This window comes from Sphaeramia orbicularis, chromosome 5 (genome assembly GCF_902148855.1).
Source record: "Sphaeramia orbicularis chromosome 5, fSphaOr1.1, whole genome shotgun sequence".
NCBI classification, from domain to species: domain Eukaryota; kingdom Metazoa; phylum Chordata; class Actinopteri; order Kurtiformes; family Apogonidae; genus Sphaeramia; species Sphaeramia orbicularis.
In genome coordinates, this window is record NC_043961.1 from 38,215,243 (window position 1) to 38,240,015 (window position 24,773).

Sequence of the window (24,773 nt, forward strand, 5' to 3'; positions counted from 1 at the left end):
GTCCACTTTCGATCCATATTGAGTCGGCTTTAGTACGTGTGGACGTCTGCGCAAGGCCCAATTTTTACGACCGCGTAGACTCCACATACTCGTACTTGGTGTCACACAATAGACTGCTCGGCAGGAAGTCTTCACATCAACCTCTTTTAAATGTGACATCCAGCTGATACGACTTGATACATCGGAAATTGGTACACTCGACTATGAAACCTCAGACGTCTGCATACAGTGCTCACAGGGGGTGTCGGTACAAAACCTTGAAGTAAGTTACCCTATAAGATTCAGACGTGACACAGGCACTTTTTTTTAATTAATATCGATACTTTATTAGCATAATTGATCCTCAAATGAGTAGTGTGTGAGTATCAGTATGTTGATACCACAGAATTGATATACCCACCACTAGTGTCTCTTTAAGGCAGTTTGTGCTGAACTGGGGCTTTTAGGATATTTAGAATAGGTTATGAAGGTTAGCCCACCTTCAGCAAGCTAAAGATGTTTGAAGCTTATATAGCAAGAGAACTAGTGACCAAGGTGTATAATCCTGAAGAGCACCAGTGTAACTGTGTGGATATTTTGGCCATACATTATTTTCATTTTCATTTATTTATTTATGTTGAACAGGCAAAGAAAAAACAAAACAAAGCAAATTAAGAAAAAAAATAAAATAACATTTAGATGGGCAGATCTATCTTCAAGCACATAAAAGTCTGAATATTGCATGGTCGAAAAGGAGTAGGAAGAAGTATGAACTTATTTAATCCAACATTGCTTTTACACCTTTATCATTAATTTAATACAACAATCAAACAATACTATTTTCCTAATTTTAGCACCGAACCACAACAATCTATAATGCAGTAACTGAAATATTCACAACAAAATATTCATGGCAGTGCAGTCATACAGACTCAACAATTCAACCATTTTCTTCAGTAATTACAGCATATTTATCAGTACAACATCAATCATAAACAAACAGCCCTCACTGTCATTGTTAAATACTGTACCTCTCAAGAATCAATTCTTTATATCTTTTTTAAACTGAATTATGTTTGAAATTTGTTTTATCTTCACACACAATATTTCAATCAGTGAGCTGAATGAATTGTGAGGATGCAGAAGCAGCTGCTCCAAAGAGCTAATGATGGATAGTGCCGGAGCTAAGCATGGAAAAATGGAAACGGTATTGCAGCACTTCCATGGAAACCAAAAGGAAGATGGAACCGATGCCTTCGAGCTAATGGGCATAGATCAGTAGGTAAAGAAAAGGATGGAGTAGGTTGGGAGACATGGGAGCAGGCTGGAAACTGTGTTGAAGACAGAGTATGTGCAACAGAACACCAAGAGACGAGAAGGTCAGGTGAAACAGAAAAAAGAAAAAAAAAAAAAAAAAAAAAAAACAGAATTGGAAAATACAGCCTTTCCTGACTCTGCACTCTCCTTCCTAATCATAGACTGATGATGCAAAACGGTTGCTTCTTTGGAAGATTGAATCCAGAACATTACAGGTAGCAGAGGCGCTTCAGCCTCTGGAGGCATGGATTCACTGTGTGTGAAAACAGTGAACATGTGGTGTACCCACACAGGCCAGCCTCAGCTTCAGATCAGAACTTAATCCAGTTCATTAACAGATTTGAACTTGTACCGTGAATGCATTAGCAGTAACACAACAACCTAATGGGTTAAAGGACAAGTGAGATTAAACCTTTGCAGAATTATAAATTGACTCATTTGTTTACTTATTTCTAATCTCAGTTTAACACTTTTGAAGGTGTTGTCCCCCATTTTAACTGAGTCTATTTTAACGTCTTCTTAAACCAAGATGCAATCAATGCAAAGACAGGACACAGCCAAACTGGGTAATTCAAATGGATTAAATTACTATAAATGAATATGTGATTGTAGATTGTCAAATTTATTTTGTGGAGATATAATAGCAGTTTCGTTTTCCAATAAACAAATAAAATATTAAGACATAATAAATGAAATTCTTATAGTTAAAGGAATAAATAAATAACAATTAAAATGAACTTTAAAATGAAGTAAAAGCTACAAATAATTCATTAACCTACATGTACATGAGGATATTCAACAGCAAAGACACCCATTTGGTTGCTACTGGATGTATTTTTTTCATCAAATATAAAAGGAGCAACATGAACTACTAGCAAATAGAACTGCTATCTTGCAAGTGATCAATCATACAGGCTGGAATCCATCAGACAGACAACACTATCAGTTCTTTATCCAGCAAAACCCTCAAAGGACTAGCATGTAAGACAGCTTTAAGATGCCATAGAGTGAAAAATAGGACTTATGGTTTTCTAACCCCCCCCCCCCCCCCCCCCTTCTCCTTATTATCCCTCATGTTATAACCCATAACTGAAGCCAATAAGTATTTCCTTCTTACTTGTATAAATGCACCCAGGGAAACAATTCAGGATCCTGAATTGCTTACTCTTTAATATCCAAAACAAACTTGTCATTTCACATCACATTTCCATACCTAAACGGTAAATATTATCACTTATATACATTTATTGTGTCCACAAGCAAACTAAAGTATGTTCAATGGGTTTGTTATGTTGCAAAATTGCTTTGGAAATTAAACTAAATATTTCTGCTGTAGTATATAATGTATTTTTAATGAATAACTGGCTCCAGTAAATACATTAGTACTTCAGCAAAATAAGCTGCTAATGTTAGTAAATGTCTTACAACTGTAAGGATTACAATGGACTACAGGACACAGTGGACAACAAAGGGTAGTTTCCCAATTCTGGGAAAAAAGAAGCTGCTCCTCTTCTCAAATTTGGATGATCATTTGAACTTGAACAGGCCAGTTATGACATACTGAGGCTATGTTTACATGTAGCTGGGTATTTTGGCAAACGAATATTTCCCCCTCTCTGTTTAAAAAACCCCTTATGCTCACATGACCGTTTTCAGAAAATGTTTTGTTTACATGGCCCTTAACTATGAAGGACCAGTCCTTGTTTTGAAACACACCTCAGAATTCATTACTCTTTAATCCTTACTCATGACAAAAAATAAATGAAAGGAAATTTGATGTTTTCACTGCTGAGATTACCAGTGACTGTAACAAAGTGAGGAAGGTGATTTGTCATTGGGCCTAGTTTTGCAATGAACAAGTGCAAATGACGGTCCACACTCAACCTGTGGGTGATCTGTTGGTCATGTAATGTTGATACTGAAGTGTAATGGAGGTTCCATGTTTTGAGGTGCCACATAAGCTTCATAGTTTTCTTTCTTTTCTTTCTATCTTTTTTTTTTTTTTTTTATTCTGACATTTATAATACTAGCAGCCTCCTACTCCTGTTTAGGTTTTTGAACCCTTGTTTTTGAAGTGTGTGATGTAGGCATCATGTTTAATATTTTGACTGCTTGTCTTTTACTTTACCATGTTTTATAATTCAGGATAAACTTTATAATATTCAAAATTCTGACGCCTTTAGTTGTTATTAACATTTATTTGTACTTTTACTTTCATTACTTGAGTAAATTTATTTGTAGATTAGTTTATATACTTAAAGCTGCGTATGACCTTCGTCATCAGTTTTTCATCAAATCTGTAAAACCCCCGTCATAGCCTAAGTATCACAGATCTGTAAATCTTTCCGTGATTACGCACCTGAATCTCTTCCCTCACAGTGAACAATTTTGAAGTGTACTCAGACATAAACAATCAATTTGTTTACAAAACGAGCCGTTAGGTCACTTGGGCATTTTCGGAAATTTGTTATGACGTGCATTGTGGGAAGTGGAGCTCCATGTAGCTGCATTATGGCTGCAACGGCAACAAACATGGAAACGGTTTCATTGCCTCTTGCTACTGCAGCTGCGTGGAGCTCCGCTTTCCACAATACATGTCGCGACAAATTTCTGAAAATGCCTGAGTGACCTACCGGCTTTGTTTGTAAACAAATGGATTGTTTTGTGCCACAGTGAAATCCTTCCTGCCACATCATACAATTGACACAAAAAAAAGTCAATAATAGGCCCACACATTAGGTTATGCATATCAAAGTCTTGAATTTAAAATGTTAATGTTTTAAAACAGGGAACAGTGGTTGCTGTGGTAGCGTCTTCCATCTTCATGGGCTGGTTCTGCTGCCTGTCACTACCGGAACAACTGCCCATTTGCACATGCACGGCGGTAACTCTACTTGGACAGACTACCCGTAATGTATTGGCAGAGACCTTCAGAGTCATTCTGCAGATGACTGACACTGAGTGTATCATGACTCAATAATTAATACTATTTTCATTATTAAATGTTATTATTAAATTATTAAATGCTGTTGTAATGTAGTTATTTTCTTTCCTTAAAAATGCCGAACAGAAACCAATCTTATCTCATCTTATCTTATTTTATCTTATCTTAGACATGGAAAACTTCTGAAGTCTATATTCCACAGGTATTGTGGTAGATGTTGCAGTACAATAGGATGAATAGTCTGTCTGGGCCTTCCCTAGCATCTGCATATTTTACAATAATCTCTTTTGATCTAGTTTGATCAGAGATTGGAGTTGTTAATATGTGTAAACATATAAGAAAGTAATACCATTAAGTAAAGTGGGGGCTAGGGCTAGACATATTTCCTCCAAATACCCATTATACTGCTGTACAGCTTTAGGACCTCACTGAGGCCTCGACCCACTGTCTGAAAAACTGGTTTTTTTACGCATATGTTATCGATCTATGGGCTTAAGGGACTTTTGGAGGAGCGGTGGGTTTAGGTAGCATAAAAACTGTGATCTTTGACCTTGCATGGGTCTGTGCTGGGTTTTTAACAAGCACCAGGTGTAACAAGGTCTGGTGGGGTTTAAAGGAAACATGCTAGTATTTAAAAGGGACTTCCACCCTAAAACTGGATTCAGATGATGAAGAAAAGACAAGAGGAAGAAAAAGCAAAGATGGTGTATTAATAAAGGCCATAGGTTGTGTTTGAAATTACTTGTGGGTGAAGTGTCAGATGTGTGCGCTAACATTGGTTTTTCACATTATCAGACATTAAGCTTCCTGTTTTGTGAAACAGCACAGCTAACAGGTTACAGCCAGGCCTAAATAATATATGAAGACAGCATTTAGTACAAACATCTACTTAATGTTAGTGTCTGATCAGTCGACTTCCAACATTCCAGCCTCAGTGTTGCTTTGTATGCTAGGTGTAAAAAACAAACCCAAAAACCTGTTGTTTGCAGAAGTGGGATGTTGCTACTTTATCATTATTATTGCTATTTTTTTTTTGTAACTTTAGTCACTTTAACAAACTTATTTATATTTTTTATCCTTTTTTTTCCCTGTTGTATTCATGCATACTGTCTTGTGCTGCTGTACACACTTGAGTTTCCCCCTTGAGGAATCAGTAAAGTATATCTTATCTTATCTTATCTTATCTTATCTTATCTTATCTTATCTTATCATAACTTAACAAATACTATGTTATTCTACGTAAGTAAAGTTTACAGGTATGTGTACTTTTTTCTAACAATGTTTTTTTTTTCTTTCTTTTACTGCCTACATTTACTACTATCTGTACCATCAGATTTTCAATGTGTTATTTGTTAATTTTGTTTTAATGTATTTAAGAGAGGATTACTTTTTATTTAGCATCATAGTCCAGCTTCTAATTACATGGATGAAACAATAACACAGAACAAAGATGAGTCTTTGGTTTATAGAGCTGTGTAGATCACGCTTGACAGACTTAGCAGCAACAAGTAGGAACTAGTAGAAATACTTTTGTAGTTTTACTCACTTGAACTTCTCACATTTTTTATACACAAGTATCTAACTCTGTAAAGGAAGTGTAAACTTTGTAATATGCACTATTCTTCAGTTTATTTAAAAATGTCCCTCTTCTTCTTTTTTTTAAAAATTATTTTGTTTACATAAATAAAAATAAACATGGAACACCAAAGCTACAATAAAAATGCAACAAAAAACTAAAAATGGAACTGCGGGTAAAATTATCTTTGATTTTTGTCGTACATTATTTCATCTGTTCTTTTTTCAACTTATGTAAACGTTCTCCTCATATTACCTGCAAACGTCAAACTAAATAAAACTGAAGCCAAGTAAATTCCATAAAATAAGACAATAACTAATTATACACTCATAAAAATAACCAAAATTATACTAAAGTTAAAAAAAAAAAAATCTAAGCTGTAAGTAAATTGAAAATTTTAGAGCTACTCCACACGCCATGTTATAAAAATAAAATGGAGCTGAAGTTGAAAATGCAGAACCTTTACTGCCTCACTATGCAGGGAGAATTCAGTTTTAGGGTGGGTTTTCCCTATAACATACAGCAGCTATTGCTTCGTGGAGCCAAAATACCCACAATGCACTATAATATGTACATTAATAAGAAAAAGGTGCCAGGTGGGGGTGACGTGTTAAAATAACACAAGATGTGGAGTCAGTCCCAACAGACCAATGTGGACATCCAAAAAAATTGATAGCAGGTTAAATATTTACAGCAATTTAACACATTTTTCAGCACAGGATTACCAGCTTGTGTAATGTCTTCATCTTCACACGGCTCACTTGCAAATGATGACCATGGAAACAAGTGGGAGACATGTTTCTACTGAAACGCAGTGGTGGAAACTTTTCCTCAACTACTGTACATGAGTGTAAATTGGAGCTACTTGTTACTGAATATTTCTATTTTCTTTCAAAACTTCATTTGGATTAGAATGTGAATATTTTAGGTTTGTTTTATTATGCCCTAGATATAATGAATTAGATCATAGGAGTTTTTCCACTTAAAGGAGCTCTGTTATCAGGAGCCCTGGTGTGGAACCCCGTGGTGGAGGACTTGACATCCACCTGTGCAGACTGTTAAACTCTGAGCCCTTTTCCTCCTTTGAGTCTCAGATGATAAATTCAGAGCTTTTAACACTTTTTATTGTGTTTTAATATATCGTCCTACTGGCTCTTGTGGGGCCTCTCTTATTGATTTTACTGGCTTCGTATCCTCTTTTATTAAACTGGAACGGGTTTGAATCATTGGAGATTTTAACATTCACACTAATGATGTAACACAGCTGCAGAATTTTTTTTTTTTTTATCTATCACTGACTTTTAACTTCATCCAACATGTCTCTGGACCCACTCACATTAAGGGCCACACATAGGACCTTGTTTTCTCACTCAGCCTTGATGTTGGGAATGTGTATGTGGAGGACTCTCACAACGGTGATCATTGTTGTGTGCTTTTTAACGTAAATCCTCCCCCACTGAAAATAAGAACCCAAACAGAGGCAATTTCTCACAGACTGCAAGGGAAGCTCGGCTTCCCCTAAAACTACAAAAATGAAATGGTTAAATATGTACGGTTGTGTTGACATTTCATTGACTACAAATGTGTTAGAACACGTTCATCTCACAGGTGAGTTCGTTCAGAATCAGCTTTATCACAAATCAACGGACTCGATGTTGTTCACTTCTCATACATTCCCGTTGCGCTGTTTTCTCATACGATCTCTGCTCAGTTCATTTGCCCGTAGACGCTCAGTGTCCATGCACTTCAATGGGACTGAGTGGAACAGTTTTTTTCATTGCCTCAAAACTGGATGGTAATTGGATAAATGCCACCATGTTGTCCCGCCCCCAGACGCTCAGCGTCTCTGGGGGTGAATGGAGCTGTGGGCGGAGCTCGGCTGGGCTGGACACCAGGCTTCCATGTGCTGTTTGGAGGATCAGTCAAAAGGCTGAATCCCATTTGATTGACAGCTATTTTCGGATCTACTCCTTCACTGACAGAGTTCAGTTTAATACTGTCGCGCATTCTGCTGTGAAATCGAGAGAAACCACAACAAAATTACTTGTTCATTTCTTGCACTGTAAATAAAACACACTCATTGTACTTCTTTGTTTCAATTTAACACAATTTCAGTGTTTTCTTGTTTAGTTGGTACGATAAGGTCACTGACCATTTTCTTAAAAAGGAACGGAGGGCCGAATTTATGTTTAAATAACTTGACTTTTTTTTAATGTAAGCCAACAATGAGCTTCCTCTCTCTGAAAGACGAGCAGCCGCCACTGAACCCAAAGGTGTGTTATTGATCAGGACGTTGCTGATGGGTTCTCTGCTTTGTTTGAGACACACATTCTAATGGGAATTGATCATCCTGATGTTTTTATCCAGACGTTTAACGGTCATTGCATGAATGTTTTAGATTCAGTGTCAGTGGTGAAGTCTAGTTGTGCCCCAGTAAAATGGCCTCAGCCCTGGACAAATGGCAGTGATTTGGCTCAAATCTGAATCAGTTGTAAATTTCCCAGGCCAACACTCATTCAATGGAAGAGCTTGAAATTTGGTGCCATAGCGCCCCCTACAGAATGATGGAAATATTTGTATGGGAGGCAAAACATTTATTCATTCATTCATTCATTTTCTGAACTCGCTTTATCCTCACTTGGGTCACTGGAGCCTAACCCAGCTACATAGGGGTTCACCCTGGACATGTCTCCAGTTCATCACAGGGCTGACATATAAAGACAAACAATCTCTCTCTCATTCACACCTATGGACAATTTAGATTAACCAATTAACCTATCAGTGCATGTCTTTGGATGGTGGGAGGAAGCCGGAGTACCCAGAGAGAACCCACGCAGACACGGGGAGAACATGCAAACTCCACACACAAAGGTCCTACCCCCATCGACTGGTGTTGGAATCACGAGTGCTTTCCACTGCACCACTGTGTCGCCTGCAAAACATTTAGATTTTCGGAAATGTACGAAATTTGGCACAAATTTCTCTGACATGACTCCGATCAAAAATGTCAATGGGACCCATGTCCTATTTTTTTTTGTGTCAAGAATGAGAAGAGGGAGGTACCTCCAGTCAGATGTGGGTAAAGGAGGAGGTCCAGGGTCACAGAGGGACATAAGCTGGTGCGATAGCGCCCCCAGAATAATTATTAAAAGAAGGACAGTGGTAAAATTGCAATCCAAATGTGGAAGCACAGAAGGTGGCATAGTGCACCTCTGAACATTGATCATACTACATCTAAATGGACATAGTAGGTGCCATAGCGTGCACTGCTAGCTCCAGCTGATGAGGGCCTCCTAATGCGGCTTAAATGATTATCATTATTACTTTATATTATTTTAGAATATTTAGACGTTTTACAAAAAATTGCAATTGATTCAGTAACATTAAGTGACTATTGTGGCACAGTTTAATCCCATTCAACTCAGTATTGTCTCTCTTCATTAAATCAGTACATGCAGGGTAAAAATTGCTAATAATAAATGATCCCAAAACAGGGAGGCCAGTTTTTAGAGCACCAAATACTTCATAATCAGCAAAATATCCATCTTTTTACAATTTTATTAAAAAACAACAAAGAAAGACTGAAATTTGAAAATGATGAAGCAGTGACTTAAAAAAAAAAAAAGGAATGCGTACTATGACTTTTCATGCTCCAGTTTCTTGATAGTGCAGTAATTTAAGTATTTTTAGAGTGCAGTATTAGTATTTTAACTGAAACACAGCATCTAAACATGACAGATTAAATCAGCCCTTAACACCAGAACAAACAGAAATCTGCCGCTAATGAAATTATATCAGATGTTCTGGTCACAGTTTTTGTTTTGTCCATCTTTTTCTTTCTATTCCAGTACATTAAACCCATTGTAATGTATTTGTATTGTGTAAATCATCTACACTCTATATTTATCACAAAAATACATTTAAACTCTGGCAAAACCTTACAACAATAAAACCAAGACACAGATATGGAATTACAAATTTGCCCTATATTCAGTCATGTATTGGCTCAAATCCAAGTCACAGAACATGATTATATGTCATATTTATATTTAAAACATGTAACCACATAACTCACTGAAAGGCTCTTTTTGGGATTCAAATAGTGGTATTAAACAAGTACTTCTGATCAGATTTTCATATAGTTAATAAGATGTTCAGTACTACCTATTCAGAGTGTGGTTCAAATCAAGGTTATTATCGTTAACGAAAACGAACGAAATGACGAAAACTAAAATTGAAAAAACATTTTCGTTAACTGAAATTAATAAAAACTCTAATTAAAAGAAAAAAAACGATAACTAACTGAAACTGTATCGTGAGCTTACAAAACTAACTAAAACGTATAAAAATTATGGATACAATTCCCTTCGTTTTCGTCTTTGTCAATGTCGGATTGATATGAAATTGATTTATTTGGCTCCAGCAATTTGAGCTGGTGACACCATATGACACTTCACAGTCTGTCATGTCTGGTCACTGGTGGTTTCCAGTGGTCTTCTGGTCCCCACTCTACCTGGAACATACAGACTAAAGCTGGGACAAAGCAGCACCGTCCTGTCTGGGGTTTACTGTAGTGATACATGGGTCGGGTTTTTTTTTTTTTTTTGGCGTACCGTGTGTGTGCGTGTGAGTGACAGAGACAGAGCAGAGCTAAAGGTCAGAGTCAGTGTTGAACTAGCATCCAGGTTAAAACTGGAGAGTTTATCACCATGAAAAGGCCTTCCAAGCCCTGAACTGCACAGTTTAGAAGAGGAGAGAAGAGGAGGAGGAAAACTAATCCAATTACAGAGGTATGGAACCTGTTAGAATGATAAAAAACGTCTGATGTTACTAGCTACAGCTAGCTGAACTGAAATGAAGCAAAGTTGGCTAATAATGGAACTGGAGATGATTAAGAGATGAGATATCTGCTAAGGTGTGGTTTACTGCTGAGGAACTGGGTTATATATGTTTATAAGTGGTTTATATATGTTCCTATCTGCTTTAACTGCTGGTTAGCTGGTTTATATATGTTTCTATCTGCTTTAACTGCTGGTTAGCTGGTTATATATGTTTCTATCTGGTTTAACTGCTGGCTGCTTTGTGCATCTCCTCTCATGCTTTGCACATCTTCGCATTGTTTCACGTAAGTGACGTGTATGGATTGCACCCCACCTCAACCTGCTATAGGGAATTTATACATTGTACGGTACATTGTGTCTCTGCTCAGTCCATGAGCCGCCCTAACCCGACCCCCAAATAAAGTGTCCAGGGTAACCCATATCCATGCCTCACTAATTTCTTTGAATAGGATGGTGAGGAAGATAAAATATATGAAATAACTAAAACTAATACTAAAACTAAACTAAACTAAACTAAACTAAAACTAAGCATTCAGAAAAAAACGATAACTAATAAAAACTAACAAACCTGCTCTAAAAACTAATTAAAACTAACTGAATAAGAGAAAAAAAAGTCAAAACTAATTAAAACTAAACTATAATTAAAAATCCAAAACTATTATAACCTTGGTTCAAATACATAAATAAAAACTCAAATTACCAAGCTGAAAAGAGACAGCATGGTATTACTACATACTATTGCCCTAACCACCTTATTGAAAGGCATCTTGAAGTTTCCATTTCCCACTTAAAAGTAAAAGTGGAACCCTGGACAGCAAAATATCTGACTTTGCAACACTTGTTCTTGAATTTACACCTTAAATTTGGATTTTTGGGGAACACAGAAATTCTCTCTCAGTGGATAGTAATGTGAAATCATTGTCATACAAACAACAGGGTCCCCTGAATTTGGCAAAGTGAAGCAAAAAAAAAAAAAAAAAAGACAGGTGGAGCATAAAAACACTTATTTTTCAGTGGGAAACCAAATTCTGCTACATTCCACTAGTCCAGTTCAGTCCAGATAATCCAATGTATTGCATAGGATACACAAACATAAGCCCAAAGCTGCACCTGCGACTCACACTTGGAGGTACAGATGAATTCATAGGCACATAAATAACTGAGATGGCTCCCAGAGGGTTTTCTGCTTTCATATCACATTACAGATAATGTCCTGTCAGAGCCATATTACATCAAACTGAAGCGGCTTCTCTCTTTTGAAATCCAGGTATGGGAGTTGCACAATGAACTCTATCCTGCTCACATACTGAAAACCAGCCGTGAAATGTAACTACAAACCTTTGATGTACTTTTCTTAACCCATAAAACCCCACCGGTGACCAAAGGTATCACTGATCTAAAATGTTTAATAACTTTAAATGCGCTAATCCTTACTCTACATCAGAGAGGAATGATTTCAAAATTATATGACTTCATTCTGGTATTATACAGTCAATCAGATACCAAAAATAAGAATGCATGGGAAAGGGAATTGGGAATACAATTAAGTGAGGAGGTTTGGAAATGTGCTAAAGATAGGATACGGTCTACCACTTCTTGTGCTCGTCTTGGACTTATTCAGTTTAAAGTATTACACAGGGTCCATTTTTCTAAGTCAAGACTTTCTGAAATATATCCAGAAGCAGAAGACAAATGTGATAAATGTTATGGCACCACATGTCACTTTAGTCATGGGATGAACTGATGAACACTTCACACTTTATGAGCCATCCAGTGTCAGTACCCTCCTGACAATTCACCAACTCACAAGCTTATATTTTTCACTGTGTAGAAAACTGACTAATTTGCATTATGTAAAATACTCTGACTGTTTGCACTATAATAATATGTACATAAACATATATTTTTACATACCCTATCCCTGTACATATCCACTCACTGTATAAAAACTCCAATTTGCACACTGTATATATTACATTATAAATCCACTGTAAATCTCAACCCATTCTTGTCCTTGTCTCTAGTCAAATGTTTGTCTATATTATGTCTAAGTTCACATGTGATTGGGTTCATGTTGTTCTGGGTTCATGTCAGAACTGTATGTTGTGAGCAATGTAAAAACCAAAGCCAAATTCCTTGTATGTGTTCACATACTTGGCCAATAAAGCAGATTCTGATTCTGTTTTTTCTTTGCCCTGGCCTCAATGGTTTTTGGACTGACTCCTTTACTATTATGTTCACTGCTCTTGGAGTAAACTTGCAGGCTTGCCCTTTGATTGCCATATTTGGGATTCCTGACTCCTCACTTGCACTAAAATCTACACAAAAGGATATTATAGCTTACAGATCTTTAGTAGCAAGATGTTTGTTATTGTTACATTGGAAGTCTGCTAAATATCCTTCTATCTCCCAGTGGCTTCAAAACACCATGTCATTTCAAAAACTCAAGAAAAGTAAATTCACTTTGAGAGGATGTACTGACAAGTTTTTCCACAAATGGAAACCCTTTATTTCTTATTTTACAAACTTAGAGGTAGCTACTGCCCGACTGAATGTGTGCCTGTTGTTGTACTTTATAATACATAAGTAACCATTACTTTGTATTGGTCAGGATGAGCTGAGGTGGGGCGGGGTTCGGGCTGGGGGAGGTGCAATTTGTTTATTTCATTATACATTTAATTGTACTAAATTTTATTTATGTATTTATTTATTTATTTAGCTACACTAATTAGAGTGCACTTTCATTTGCTGTTTTTGTATGCATGTATATATGTGTATATATATATATATATATATATATATATATATATATATATATACACACACACACACACACACACACACGTGTGTGTGTGTCTATATGCATATATGTTTATACTTGACAAAAAAAGGAAGGTCAATTATAATTCTGTCATTGGAAGTGTCCTATTTTTCTTCAATAAAAAATATCAGGGAAAAAAAAGCACTAATTCTATCAATCTGTTAACTGGTGTAAAATGCAGTTTGTCATCTTTTCATGGTCATCAGATATGACCCATTTGGATGTTCAGAGGCTCCGTAGTGAACGTGGAAACACCGTCATCTTCTATAACACTGATTCATGATGCATGCATGCCTGTGGTCACGTATTACGTCAGGAACTCTTTTGCACATGCGGGACACTTCAGGTTCTGTTCATACTCAAAACTGACAGAAGTCACATTTATTGTGTAATATGAATGAGCACACAAAAAATTGGATTTCCCCCAAAAATCTGAATTGTGCATTAAGACCTGCTGTCTTTACATAGTCTTTGTTTGTTTTGTTGCATATTCAAAATAAACTGAACTGAATATCATTAAATCTTTCAGTATCTTTGTAAGTCTAACACACTAGACCTTTAAATATTCTGTTGGATTCACTGGAAAACAAAGCTGAAAAAGTATGATAGCTTTAATTAGGGCTGTCAAAATTAAGGCATCAATGCGAATTAATCCATCATCATGATTAATTTGATTAAAACTTTTAATGCAGTTAACCCATCTACAGCACAGAATGACTCTGAACGTCTCTGCCAACACATTTGGGACAGTTTGTCCAAGTAGAGTTAGTGTTGTGCATGAACAAATGGGCAGTTGATCCGGTAGTGACAGACAGCAGAACCAACCCATAAAGATGGAAGATGCTAAACAGCACGATGGCCCTCTGGATGGAAATATGAGGACAAAAAAACCAAGATAGAACAGTTGACTGTTATTAAGTATTACACACACTCTGAAGGAAGGAGTTTTGTTTTCATAGAAGCACGTCCATCTTAAAATACCACATTAACACGAAGCATACGTTAGTCGGAGATTCTGCTAGCACTTCGGCTAACACGTCGCCCAGCTTGTGATAAACATTTTAAGTGCATATATATTCCTTTGTTTCTTGAGTCTGTTTACTTATACAAAATGAAACGCGATTAATTTAGATTAAACATTTATAATTAACTGTGATTAATCAAAATTAATCCACAGAAACCTTGTGAATAATCTGAATAAAAACTTTAATCATTTGACAGCACTAATTTAAATATGTAATATATATTAGGCCATTATAATAAAAGTGCATATAAATGATATAAATGTAATTTCTGGTCAGGAGTCCCCACAATGACCTACAGAAACCCAAGCAGCACTAATGGACATAATAATGGGTTTAACCTCCTGACTCCCACCATTCAACTTTCCTGCTTCGAAAAATTCAAAACATTTTCCTGTGTGTATGTGTGTGTGTGTGTGTGTGTGTGTGTGTGTGTTCGCATATGTGTGTGTTTAAATGGTTAAAGGAACCGAGTCCAGATGCGACAGAAAATGAAAGGGTGGGAGATTTTGGGGAAGGAGGGGGTGGTGTGAGACTATGAGGGGTGAATAAAGGAGAGGAAAAAAAGAGGAAGACAGGATGAAGACAGGCTGGAAAGAATAAGACCAGTGCATAAATCTACCCAGCATGAGCTGATGAATTGTGACAGCAGGTCAAACTGCGGCGCCCACAACCACCATTTGACCTGTCACACCTAAAACTGGGATCTCACTTGACTTTGACATGAGGTTATGGGTCAGTTAGCTAAAGATGCTAGTTTCCATAAACATTTTTTTTTTTAATGTATTTTTTGAAGTTTTACAGTGGAAAATGTTTTTTGGTGATGGCACACTTTGAAAAAACGTCTCAAAGTGAAAAAAAAACATGAACATATTGCGCCATGTTTAATTGTTTAATAATTGCTGTAAAGAAAAATGAGAACTAATCACAAAGTACTGTACTTAAGTAGAGTCTTCAGGTTTCTGTATTGTGTACTTACTTTATATTTAATATAAGCATTATTTCATATTTTGATTTCATATTTTCAAATTTTATTTCCTATTTTGTAGTTAACCATACTGTGAAGGTAAAGAATATGAACATGTACTTAGGCCTGGACCAAATGAACTCTTACATGCTGTTCTTTTTGTCACTGTTTTTGAACCATAAACCTGTGAAAACAGCTTCTGGTGTCAATAAATGGTTGATAAATCCTTGATTCACATTTCAGTGAGCGGGACAAGTGAGTTGTTTTGGGTTTTTACCACACATTTACAAAAAAAAAATATCCACCACCACAAAATCAGGTTGAAAGGCACACATGAAGTTGTGAAATTAATACTGAATACTTTTTAAAAATTTAAATAATACTATGGGGTTTATTTGCAATTTTTAAATAATATTTACATCAAAAACTTATTTTCCCCCAATGCCATTCAGTATTTAAAGCAAATAAAATAGTTACAATATTGATGTCCTTTGTTAATTTGCTTTCAGTTCATCACGTTACTTGGGGTCACTGCAACATCAGGCTCTTTTAATTGTACATCAAATATGAGACATTTATTTATTGTTGTTTTTTGATATGTTTTCTTTCCCTTCAGCCAAATGTTGAACCAAGTTATATTTTCATGGCATAAAGAGGTACATCATGTTTTAACCTTCATCCAGAATATCCATCCTTTTGAGACCTTTCTTGACAAAGGTTTAACAGATATTAAATGTAATGCTATTTGTTTGTGTTAATCCAGTATATATATATGTTCTTCCAGTCATTGTAAAACTGTGGGCCTTAAACCATAAAGACCCAAATATACGCCAGTGACCAAAAGCATCTACTGATCTAAATGTTTAATAACTTTAGACTCAGTAATCCTATCAATGCATGTAAATAATTGGTGTAAAATGCAGTTTGGTGTCTTTTCATGGTCATCAGATGCGATCCATTTGGATGTTCAGAGGCTCCGTAGTTACCGTGGAAACACCGTCATCTTCTACAACACTGATTCACCAGTAAAACTCATTAGGTGGATCAATGACAGTGGATGGAAACACTTGGTTTATGTTCAGTTAATGATATATTTTACTGAAAAAGTCCCTTTTCCTCAAGTTTCCTCTGTTTTTGGTATGATAACCCTCAAATGGAATCTCAGCATGATGATTAAAATGCATGATCAAAAAAATAAATATAGGAAAATACCTGATTTTCACTGAGGAAAATGCAAAATGGAGAGGATAATATTGTGATAAATGGTGATAAATTACTTAAGAAAGGTTAAATAGAGAGAAATATTAATTTGGGAACAAACACTAAATTAGCACTGGGTCTTTATGGGTTAATTTACTTTAGCAAATATTCCACATTTGCATCCTTCAAAAATGCATTTTTGGTTATTGTTTGGTAACATTGCACATTAACACAGTGCTGTTCTGATTAAGAAAACCATTCTGAATCATGTTTTATCTTAAATCCATGTAAACATTAAAAAAAGTTTCAGTTACTTATCCCTCTCCTTGCCTACATGAACCATTTCATATTTGAAACAGTTGTTACAAGCTGCTAACTGGTTTCACATACCCCTCCAATCACTCCCCAACTCCTGGCCTCTGCTGGTCTGACAGAGGCAGCGAGGAAAATGTCAGAAATGACGGTGTAATTGAGACTGAATCCTCCTCTCTCAGTCCAGATTGTTATAGAAATGCCAGACACTGGTGAGCGAGAGGGTCCGTGCATACCTGCGTGGCTGAGACTGGGGCTGCTTTCAGAAGGATTTTATGAAGACTCATTAGCTACAAATCTGGATCTGAGGAGGATTTTCAACCGCTGTGGAGCATCTGCCGGCACAGAGCTTAACAAGGAGTGACATGACAATTGAAACCACTAATGTGAGACACATGAGGAACAAAAAGAAAAAACACACAAAGAGGGGGACAGAATGGCATCAATATTCATTATATTTTGGAAAGTGATAATAAATACAATTATTAGTTTTAAAGTAGTTTGTAATAAAAGCTGTCACTGAATGATAAATTCTATTACTAATAGTAAATCATTGCACTTGATGCTGTAGTTATCAGAAATAGAAGAATTATTTAGTTCCTTCAAAACTATACTTAAATTAAATTATTAATATTTACTAACAATATGAGAAGTATGAAAAGTTAGAGTAAACTTTTTGCAGGAGTGTGGTTCCACTAACCTGATTTTTCATAGTGTAAAAATACAATGAATCTGTGATTTTATATCTGTTTCTTTGTTTACTTTTGACAGTATTTAAATGAATTTTCAGGGTCATGAAAACTTGAAGGGTTTTACTGGAGTTCTGACAAAACCATAGCATGAAAATATGCATCGGTAGACCAATCATCAGAAATCCAGCTCTCTGAGCGTCGAAAACCTGCACATATTACAAATAAATGATCAAGATTTAATCACTGAAATGTATTTTCTAAAATACATTTGAGTGAGGTGCTGACTTCTGTGTCCTCTTGTAATAATATGTATGTATGTATGTATTCATTTATTTATTTTCCTGAATAACTTTTAAAATTGGTGCTGCAAACATTACTAAGCTGTATTTCAGCAGTGACAGAAGTATTCAGATCCTAACTATAACAACATAACTATAACAGCAGACTGATACTCATATTAAAGTAAAATCACTGCCTTAAAAACCTTACTCCACTACAGGTCTGCAACTATTATAAGCATAATGTCTAAAGCAGTGATTGTGCAGTTAAATGGACCCTGTCAGTGTTTTTACTGTTATATATGATCATTTGGATTCATTATCCTGCTGCATCCCTGTGTTGTTGCGTGTTACTGCTGTGCATGTTCAGGGTTCAGCTCATTTCAATGACTTAATAAACTGTTGGTTTGTTTCATGTGAAGCAGTTCATCATATTCTGACAGATCATCATCAGCTAATAAAAAACAATCTGAGTATGTTTATTTAAGAGTTTATTTAGTTTAGTAAGCAGGAGAGGATGAAACTCAACCCATAGAATAAACACTACATGGTGTTAGTCAGTAGAAAGGAGATACAAAACAGTGGAAAGAACCTAAGCGTCAGAAACCCAAGTGAAGTCTAAGTGTCTGTATTTGTAAATAAATAAATACTCTACATTAACCCATAAAGACCCAAACAGCCACCATCAACCAAAACCTTTACTGATATAAACTGTTTAATACCTGTTGATCCACTAATCCTAACAATACATGTCAATAATTGGTGTAAAATGCACTTTGTCATCTTTTCATGGTCCTCAAATATGACCAGTTTGGACGTTCAGAGGCTCCGTAGTGAACGTGGAAACAATGTCATCTTCTACAACATTGATTCACCAGTAAATGACAGTGACAATGACAGTGAAGATGGAGACACTTGTTTTATGTTCAGTTAATGATATATTTTACTGTTAAAGTCACTTTTTGTTCGGTTTTCTGTTTTTGATTTAATAACCTTCAACATTACTCTGAACTTTTATGAACATCTATATGATCAGTACATTAAATATAGTAAAATACCAGATTTTCACTGGAAAAAAAAGCAAAATACAGAGGATTATTTTTTAATAAATGGTAATAAATCACTCAAGAAATGTTAAACATAGAGAAAAAAATCATTTGGGAACTGCCACAAAAGTAGCACTGGGTCTTTATGGGTTAATGTACATAGTTCCAGTGTGGTATTTATTTTAAATCACCTAAGAGTACGTATCATGGACTGTAGTGAATGTACTGTTTTGTGTCCAAATGTTAAATACATTAGGTTAAATCGCACCTCAAAATTTTCTTCATCCACAGCATGTTCATTGTGAAAGATGTGGTGTTATACCATATTTTAAAGTATTTCCGCTGTAGTCAGATCCAGTCAGTCTCTGTTTTGGGAATTTAAGAAAGAGCAGCTCTATAAGCTTCCTACAGAAAAACAACACACTTTATCCTTTGCCGCCCTTCTGGCTCGACGAGCAATCCTGCTCAGGTGGAGGGAGGCTTTCCCTCCCACTCATGCACAATGGTTAGAAGACATTCTGTCCTGCTTAAGACTGGAGAAAATTAGATACTCACTTCAGCAATCAAATAGGAAATTCCAGAAAGTGTGGGGTCCCTTCCTAAAAACATTCCAGACCCTGTAAATGCTTGACATTTAGGTGCATTTTAACAACGCTGCACATTCCGTACTTACTCCTAGCGCAGGTTTCTTTCATGACAGTGATCCTTTACTATGTCTAGTGCACTGGCAATGACTGAGGAGGGATTAGTTTATGTACAGTCTGTTGTTTGCTCTGTTTTGCTTTGTTCTGGTTCTTTTTTCCTAGGGTGCTAGCTGCGACTGATTTACACCCATGCTTACTTAAGATTTCTGTAAGGACCATTCAGCACTGCACTTGTATCATATTGAGAAAACTTCAATAAAAAGATCTTGATCAAGAAAGAGCAGCTCTTTTAGTCCAGCAGGCGCAGATATTTAAAGGTACAATTCCACACAGGCACAGGGCTGTGTACAGGTGTACTCACCACTTTGCTTCTGCAGGATGCCAGACCCCATCCTGATCACCTCATATAGCAAGGATATCACAATGGCGAAGAGTCGCAAATGCATCTGGGCTGCTGGCAAGCACCCACTTCAGCGCCAGGCTGTGGACATCTGCAGAGACTCCAGGGGTGGCAGGTTGAAAACGCTGCTCTGTGTTAAAAGTCCAAAGACAGGAGCTTTAAAAGATGAAGAAAATGAAGCAGAGATAACACTGCAAGCCCAGTTCAGTGGTAAAAAAAAAAATAGTTAAGGTGAGAGCACAGAGGGATAGAAGAGAGGATTCGTCTGCTTTGTCCTGTTCCAGGCAAAAAAATTTAAGGCTTTAATGAGGATCCATAAAAAAAGCAAAAAAGCAGAACTCAGGAGAGTCAGAGAGTGGAGGTCAGCAGAGCCCAGAGCCTCGTCTGCTTCCACAAACTGGCAGCTCCCAGGGAAAACTCACCATTTAACTGCCACTGTCAAATTTGCGATAAACGAGCTCCACTTATCCCATAGCCATCTTTAACCCTTTACGGGACACACTCTGAAGCCTAAGTGGTTCCATATTCCTGCTTGATCTTTAGCCCCCTCCTCCTGGCTCTATCTATTGTTCAGTCTTCTTCTTCTTCTCTTTTTTTTATCCTTGTTTATTTTATCACTTGTTGGAAAGTTTTGCTTTGTGTGGCAATCGTATTAAATTTGAACAGTCATTTAAGTTAGTTTGACCACCATGAAGGGCTGAATAAACGGCTGGAGGCAACATTGATAGGGGTTGAAAAATTGACAAAATCCCAAAAATGTTTTTGACTTGATTATGAAGTCAGGTAGGTTGTCTAGTATTTAAGCCTAACAAACAGGATTGTGCTAAAGACAGAGTCACTAATTAGCAACAAATAACCTTATTTGTTTTCTCAGAACTGAAAGGTACATACTTGCTGATGCAAGCTTTCAAGATCTACACTGGAAAAAATCAAAACCTTGCCAAGTGTGTTTTTCTCATTTCTAGTCCAAATATCTCATCACACTTAAAATAAGACATAATCACCTAAAGAGTAACTTTTAAGTGAGATATAAGAACTCATTTTTAGACAATAGATCTTGAAAATCTTATTTCAAACAATCTTACAAAATAATTTTCACTTGTTCCATTGGCAGATTTTTGTTTGCTTAATTCAAGAAAAAAAAAAAAAAAAAAAAAAAGCAATTTTTTTATACACTTGATAAGATTTTGATTTTTTCCAGTCTACCCACCTCCAAACTTGTACGCTGCAAAAACGGGTGTCTAAAAACAATCTAAAAACACTAAATCTGTGGGAAAAGGTACTTAAAACAAGTGAAATATCTGTCCATGCAGCAAGATAATTTCACTTGACAAGATTTCTTGAATTACGATTGTTAAATCTAGAAATAAGCACGTCTACAGATGTATGAACACTTAAAATAAGAAATGAACTCTTACAACAAGATAAATTGTCTTACACTTTTAAATCTAAGTTTTGTTTTGTTTTGTTTTTTATCTTGGTAAGAACCAAATAATTTGCAGTGTACTAAAGGCACAAACATTTATATAATAAAAAATGAGTATTTTGCATGTTCCTTTACAATAACTCATACAGATCATCAAAAAAATGTCATCCAAAAATCCTCACTGTTTGTTTGTAATAAAAAAGCATAGTTCCATGACGTTCCCCAGTGTGGTGCAACATTTGGACCATCACCATCTTAGTTTTTAGAAACAGAAGTGACCTTACTTCGACAGAAGGGTAGGACTGGGGAAGAGCAAATTAATAGATGTATTTTTAGAATTGTATTCCAGATTCCAAAATAGAGTCCCTTCTATTGAACAGAAAGCTGCTCACTGGAGCCTCGATCAAAAGTTTCTGCTGTCCCTCTTACTACCAATGTTATATAACCTATTGCACATGTAGACTTGGTCTGCATATGTATAATACTGCACTGCTCCTGCTTTCACACAGATTATACACTGCGGTGAAATGACTCATTTTAACATCTTTTTATTATTGTGTGGAAGGTTTAAGACATTTAAAACCTCCATGTTATAAAGACTGACAATAAACAGAAAAATTTCCAATTACTATCTTTTCTTGCAGTCCTCAAATTGGTATCAGTTATGGTCTATATACATGGGTGTCATTAGACCTGTTTCAGCAGCAGCCCCAGATCTCAGAGCACACCTTTTTAACCCCCCCCCCGAAGGGGAGACAAGGGGTATTGTTTTTGGTTTGTATGTTTCTTTGACTGTTAACACTCTAGCAGCAAAACTGTTGGTTGAATTCATACCAAATTGGATCTATAATTTGCCACTGACCCAGAATAGATGTGGTTACATTTTAGGAAAAGTAGGTCAAAGTTCAAATTTTTTATGAATTTTTAAAAACTTTTTTTCCCCCCATTTACTTATAATGGGTGAAACTTCAAATGTCTATAAAAAACATCAATGTTGTTTTAATTTTCTTTAAACTTGGCACTAACAGAGTCAGCCAAAATAATGTATACACACATCAGGAAAAGAAAAACTTGCATAAATATTTCAATACCAAATTTATTCAGACATCATGAGAATATTACAAGTTACCTTTGGCCTCTACAATAACAAGAGGTGCTCAGACTGGTGGCCATTGGCTTCCAGATGTTTATGTGTACGGCGAACTTCAGGAATCCATGAAATTGTCAGTCATGTAGAAGGTTCTGAACCAAACTCATGCCTCCATTGTCTTTGGACTTCTACAACATTCTCAAATTTGAACTACCCACTTTAAAATGATTTTACGTTCCTCAATCAACAACCGTACCGCCGCCACGTTGTAGACATCATTTGTTGATGCTACATTCATGAGGGTAATGCCATCTGTTGGGAAAACATTGTACAACAGTACACAGTGTTATTGTAATTTGATCAGACTTTGAAAGCAGTATCTATATGTATAGAAGTACTTATACAAATTGAATATTTATGCAAGTTTTTCTTTTCCTGATGTGTGCATACACTATTTTGGCCGACTCTATATAGAAGCAGTTGATATGCTGACATCAGCACACACACAGACATGATGACATCAGCTGGGTCGATGCCAAAATGAGCTACAATACGCATGAAGGACAGGGTTTGTTGTGCCTGGCACCACCTGTTTTTTGAATTTAAATAAAGTATATGAGTAAATACATGTCCCCCTCATCATTGGCGTCTGCAGCCATATGCCCGTACTTGTCGCGGTACTTACAGCTTACAGAGAACTCACCCGCCACCCCCCAGTCCTACGAACTACTCACCCTTCCTCGGTCACAATAGTATTTTTTAAGCCCCGGATGTTTTGAAGTCCTAATGACGCCCATGTCCAAATATCTTTTGTTAGGTCAAAATGACTTAGATCTCAGGCCACTGAAATCCTTCTGGTTCACCCATGAGTCAAAGTAAATGTAGAACATTTTGGATCATTCTGGCATCATTCTGTTCATGATATATTGCATTTTAAACATCATCGGCACATATTTGTACATATCCAGGCCTATCTCCACACTTCGTTGTCTCTGTGCCAGTGATGTAGATAGCTCTGGCACCCTCCAGTGTCATCCTGGAATAAGGGTAGAAGGACTCTGGGTTGTCTGGCTCGTTCCTGGGTAATGCTGCTCGCAAGATGCGGCAACCGAATCTTCAAAGTAGTGCCAGGAGAGAAGTAATTTTGATTGAACATGTGGTATGAGAAAGAGCTTTATGTTATTAAAATGACTAAATCCCTATAAAAGAAAACATCACATATAAGTTATGTGTCTTTATCAAAACGTACCATTTTCAGATGCTACTCAGATGTTGCTATTCTCTGAGTAGCAAACAGGACTTTCAAAGGGAGAAACCACAGATAGAGGAACGATGGAGTATGACAATACTGACTGAATATTCACTGTTATTCTGGCAGAAGACTTCCAGTGAGTCACACTAATGGGGACCAACCAATCAGCTGACATATCATCTTAGAAAGGTGCAGCATGGACCCATCTATAATGTTTTTGAGTTTTTATTTATAAAGTTTATTTGATAGGGGCAATGCAAATGACATAGTATAACTTCAACCTGTTACAAACAAGCTGTAGTAACTGATGATTCACATAAAGACAGGTATTGCTAGTTTCCATCTCCAGTCCCTAGTCAGGCTTTTAGTAGAGACAAAAAAGAAAGAAAGAAAGAAAGAAAGAAAGTAAGAAAGTAAGAAAGAAAGAAAGAAAGAAAATTTAAGAATGCATAAAATGACGTTACAATCAAAAATATATTAAAAAAAATAGGAATACAACATATGGTAAATATTTACATCAAGGTTACATAGAATTCAATAAATTCAGAATCGTTACAATCTCTGATTTTGCTTTAGCCAGCCTTTGATGCTTTTGTTAAAAGTTTTTATGTCTTGAGTTAATTTTATGTCTGTTCCACATAAATTGGTAACACCTTGACAATATAAGACTCAGGCCAGTTTGGGTTTGTTTGGGTCACTTCAGGGTCACTTCACACCACTGCAAGCATTTTGTCTCATTTTGATTCTTTGGTCTGAACGAGGCTCAGCACATCAACGCAACTGCAGAATAGAAATCTGATGGCTAAGCATGGCTGAAAAAAACATTTATTTATTTTGTTCCTATTTTTTTTGCTCTGCAGGCCAAGAGGGTTTATCATGTGGTCTCAGCGCTGTGGCTTTGTCTTTGACTCACAGCCTTTATTGCATGTCATCCTCTTGTTTTTGCTGTCTCTATTCCCTTTATTA

General features: G+C 36.3%; 1 protein-coding gene across 1 annotated transcript in view; it reads right to left on the reverse strand.

The window, feature by feature from the left end:
* rspo4 (R-spondin 4) overlaps nt 1-20,085 on the reverse strand; it is a 39,567-nt gene extending 19,482 nt beyond the window's left edge. The window contains exon 1 of the mRNA XM_030135002.1: nt 20,001-20,085. Within this exon, the coding sequence (XP_029990862.1) occupies nt 20,001-20,085 (85 nt within the window). The remainder of the gene's footprint in view (nt 1-20,000) is intronic.
* Nucleotides 20,086-24,773: the final 4,688 nt, after the last annotated feature.